The sequence below is a fragment of the Aplysia californica genome, unplaced genomic scaffold (assembly GCF_000002075.1).
Source record: "Aplysia californica isolate F4 #8 unplaced genomic scaffold, AplCal3.0 scaffold00681, whole genome shotgun sequence".
Lineage (NCBI taxonomy): Eukaryota > Metazoa > Mollusca > Gastropoda > Aplysiida > Aplysiidae > Aplysia > Aplysia californica.
Window position 1 is genome coordinate 397005 of NW_004797951.1, and position 1310 is coordinate 398314.

General features: G+C 43.4%; 1 protein-coding gene across 1 annotated transcript in view; it reads right to left on the minus strand.

The window, feature by feature from the left end:
* LOC106013133 (protein couch potato) overlaps window positions 1-1039 on the minus strand; it is a gene marked incomplete at its 5' end in the record, with an annotated part of 8528 nt that extends 7489 nt beyond the window's left edge. The window contains 1 exon segment of the mRNA XM_013088068.2: window positions 895-1039. Coding sequence (XP_012943522.1) covers window positions 895-1039 — 145 coding nt within the window.
* Window positions 1040-1310: the final 271 nt, after the last annotated feature.

Below are 1310 nucleotides of genomic sequence, written 5' to 3' on the forward strand. Positions count from 1 at the left end.
GGGGGGAGGCTCAAAGCGACCATTTCTGATAGGAGAGATTAGGTTCTGGAAGCTAAACATACGTGGTGAAAAACCAAACCAGGTGGCAATGTAGGAGGTAAGGCTAGTCGGAGAGACCATACCAAAAAACAAAGAGAGAGAGAGATTTGTGGACGCGTTCACGACAAGACGAGAGACACTCTTTACAACCACAAGGGGAACAAGACGAGAGAAAAAATTAAAAATCTGAAAAAAAATTAAAAGTTGTCAAGAGATAGAACAACGAACAAACGAAGAGAAGCCGAGGGTGAAAAACACAACAGCAACAACAACAGCAACAACAACAGCAACAACAAACAAAAACCAAACGGAAACGAAATTTCTTTGAACAATTATTTTCATTCAAGGAATTGAACTGTCGCCATTTGCGAGGTGGGGGGGGGGGGACGCAAAGGTTGAAATCACTACACCACAGACACAAATCTGACATCTTTAGTCAAAGCCACAGAACGTGAGAACACTTTGTCTGTCGTGCAATGCTCACGGGATCAGAACCAGCCTGCTCAAAGATACATACAAGTGTGCACGCAGATTTTACCTGCTCACGAAAAATTATGTGACTGGGCAAAAAAAATCTCGTAACCCATGACCCCAACGGGTTGCCATACAAAATGCCACACACAAAATTAATTTAATCAGTATCAAACTTCAAAAACGCGCATAAACACCAGTGCGTTGCCGTAAAATAAAAAAAAACAAAAAACAAACAAACCCCAACAACCCCAAAACCCCAACAAAAACGTCATCAGTATCAAACTTTAAAAAAACAACACAACACGGGTATCAAGAAATAAGATCTAAAGTAAAGAAAATATATTTTCCCAACCAGTGGTCCCAGTGTGGTGCCATACTTACGTCCAGTGATGGGGTGGATGAGCGTGGCGGGGTGGGGGGCGGCTGGCTGGGGGGAGGCTTGCTTGGGTTTGGTCACTTTGGTGTTGGACTTTGCGAACTCCAAGCGGAGGGTCTGGGGCAGGTCAGGATCGAACCTCACCCCCTGGGGACACAAGGCCAGCGGTGTATGGGTCATAATATAAGTATGTTGTAGGTTGAGCAAAATACAGAACATTACCCCAGAATGACAAAGTTGTATCTGCTCAGTACCTAGTTTAGTTTAGTTTTAGTAAGTGTTTTACGTCACTTGCAACACAATAAGGTCGTATAAGTGCCGAAGATTAGAGGTGTTACAAGAGAGTAACAAACACAAAAAAGAAGGTGGAGGGATAAGGACGATAGATGTTTGTTAGGAAAGAAGGAGCAAACCACACCAG